This window comes from Crocuta crocuta, unplaced genomic scaffold (assembly GCF_008692635.1).
Source record: "Crocuta crocuta isolate KB4526 unplaced genomic scaffold, BGI_CrCroc_1.0 scaffold222, whole genome shotgun sequence".
Classification (NCBI taxonomy): domain Eukaryota; kingdom Metazoa; phylum Chordata; class Mammalia; order Carnivora; family Hyaenidae; genus Crocuta; species Crocuta crocuta.
Genome location: NW_027528806.1, coordinates 1,766,692 through 1,768,398, shown reverse-complemented (window position 1 = coordinate 1,768,398; position 1,707 = coordinate 1,766,692). Strand labels below are relative to the sequence as shown.

At 37.9% G+C, this 1,707-nt stretch overlaps 1 protein-coding gene across 2 annotated transcripts in view; it reads left to right on the top strand.

The window, feature by feature from the left end:
- SUB1 (SUB1 regulator of transcription) overlaps positions 1–1,707 on the top strand; it is a 19,292-nt gene that overhangs the window by 13,052 nt on the left and 4,533 nt on the right. For both annotated transcript variants that reach the window (XM_077755829.1, XM_077755828.1), the window contains one exon: positions 1,146–1,254. In XM_077755829.1, coding sequence (XP_077611955.1) covers positions 1,146–1,254 — 109 coding nt within the window. The remainder of the gene's footprint in view (positions 1–1,145; positions 1,255–1,707) is intronic.

Sequence of the window (1,707 nt, the reverse complement as noted above, 5' to 3'; positions counted from 1 at the left end):
TTTTTCCTCTGTTGTTTTTGTTTCTTTTATTGTTAGATTTTTTTTTTTTTTTTACAAATAGTTTATTGTCAAATTAGTTTCCACATAACACTCAGTGCTCATCCCCACAAGTGTCCTCCTCCATGCCCATCCCCCCCTCCCCCGCATAGGCATTTCTTATAAGTGGAATCATAAAGCATGTATCTTTCTTGAGTGGTTTATTTCACTTAGTGTGTGTCAGCAAGGTCATCCGTGTTGTAGCCTGTGACAGGATTTCCTTTTTTTCTTTTAATTTTTCTTGAGAGCGTGAGCAGGGTGGGGCAGAGGGAGAGAATTTTTTTTTTAAATGTTTATTTATTTATTTTTGAGAGAGAGAGAGAGAGTCCTAAGCAGGCTCTGTGCTTAACACTTACCTAACTAAACCACCCAGGTGCCCCTGAGATTTCCCTTTTTTTTTTTTTTTTTTTTTTTTTAAGGCTAACACTCCATTGTATGTATATAACACATCTAGTTTATCCATTCATCTGACCATGGACATTTGGGTTGCTTCCATCTTTGGGGTGCTATGAGTAATGCTGCTGTGAACATAGGTATGCAAATAAATACTTTCTTAAGACCTTGCTTTCATTTTTTTTTAGGTACATACCCAGAAGTGGGGCTCCTGGATCATTGCTAGATCATATATTAGTTCTGTTTTTAATTTTTTTGAGCAATCTCCATACTATTTTCCATAGTGTTTCTCTGTTTTACTGTTGATTCGTTTAATGTGAAAATGCTTGGAAGGGTGAAAAAATATATATACTTCACTTAATTCCATCTTTTTTCTTTAAGAAAGATTTCTTTTTTTTAACCTTTTTTTTAATGTTTATTTTTGAGACAGAGACAGAGCACGAGTAGGGGAGGGCCAGAGAGAGAGGGAGACACAGAATCTGAAGCAGAGTCCAGGCTCTGAACTGTCAGCACAGAGCCCGATGTGGGGCTCAAACTCGTCAACTGCGAGATTGTGACCTGAACTGAAGTCGGAAGCTTACTGACTGAGCCACCCAGGCGCCCCAAGAAAGATTTCTTAAGAGTGACATTTCCTTTGATTGTAGTTTTGATATAAATATAAATATGGACATCACTCTTGAAATGAATACGTTTCTATATTTTTGTTTCTTTTGCAGATTGGGAAAATGAGGTATGTCAGTGTTCGAGACTTTAAAGGGAAAGTCCTAATTGATATTAGAGAATATTGGATGGATCCAGAAGGTGAAATGAAACCAGGAAGAAAAGGTGAGATTTAATTTCCTGAATTTTGTCCTAATATTAGGACCAAACTAAAGGTTATCTAAGTAACCTGTCTTACTTGAAATTGAAATCGTGCTGGCAGTGCATTGGGAAGATCCTCATTTAGTTGATTGTTCTGTAGTCTTTGTGGACATGACTCTTATTTCAGTCACCTGTCTTAAATAACTTTTGGACTAAATTCCAGAAAAAAGAATACCTTAATATCATTTCATTTGGCTGCTAATTTGTTAGGATATAACTTTTTTTAAAAATGTTTATTTGTTTTTGAGGAGGGGGAGGAGGGTCAGAGAGAGAGGGAGACAGAGGATCTGAAATGGGTTCTGCGCTGACAGCAGAGAGCTTGATGTGGGGCTCAAACCCTTGAACTGCAGGATCATGACCTGAGCTGTTGGACACTTAACTGATTGAGCCACCCAGGCGCCCCTGCTTGGCTGTAAC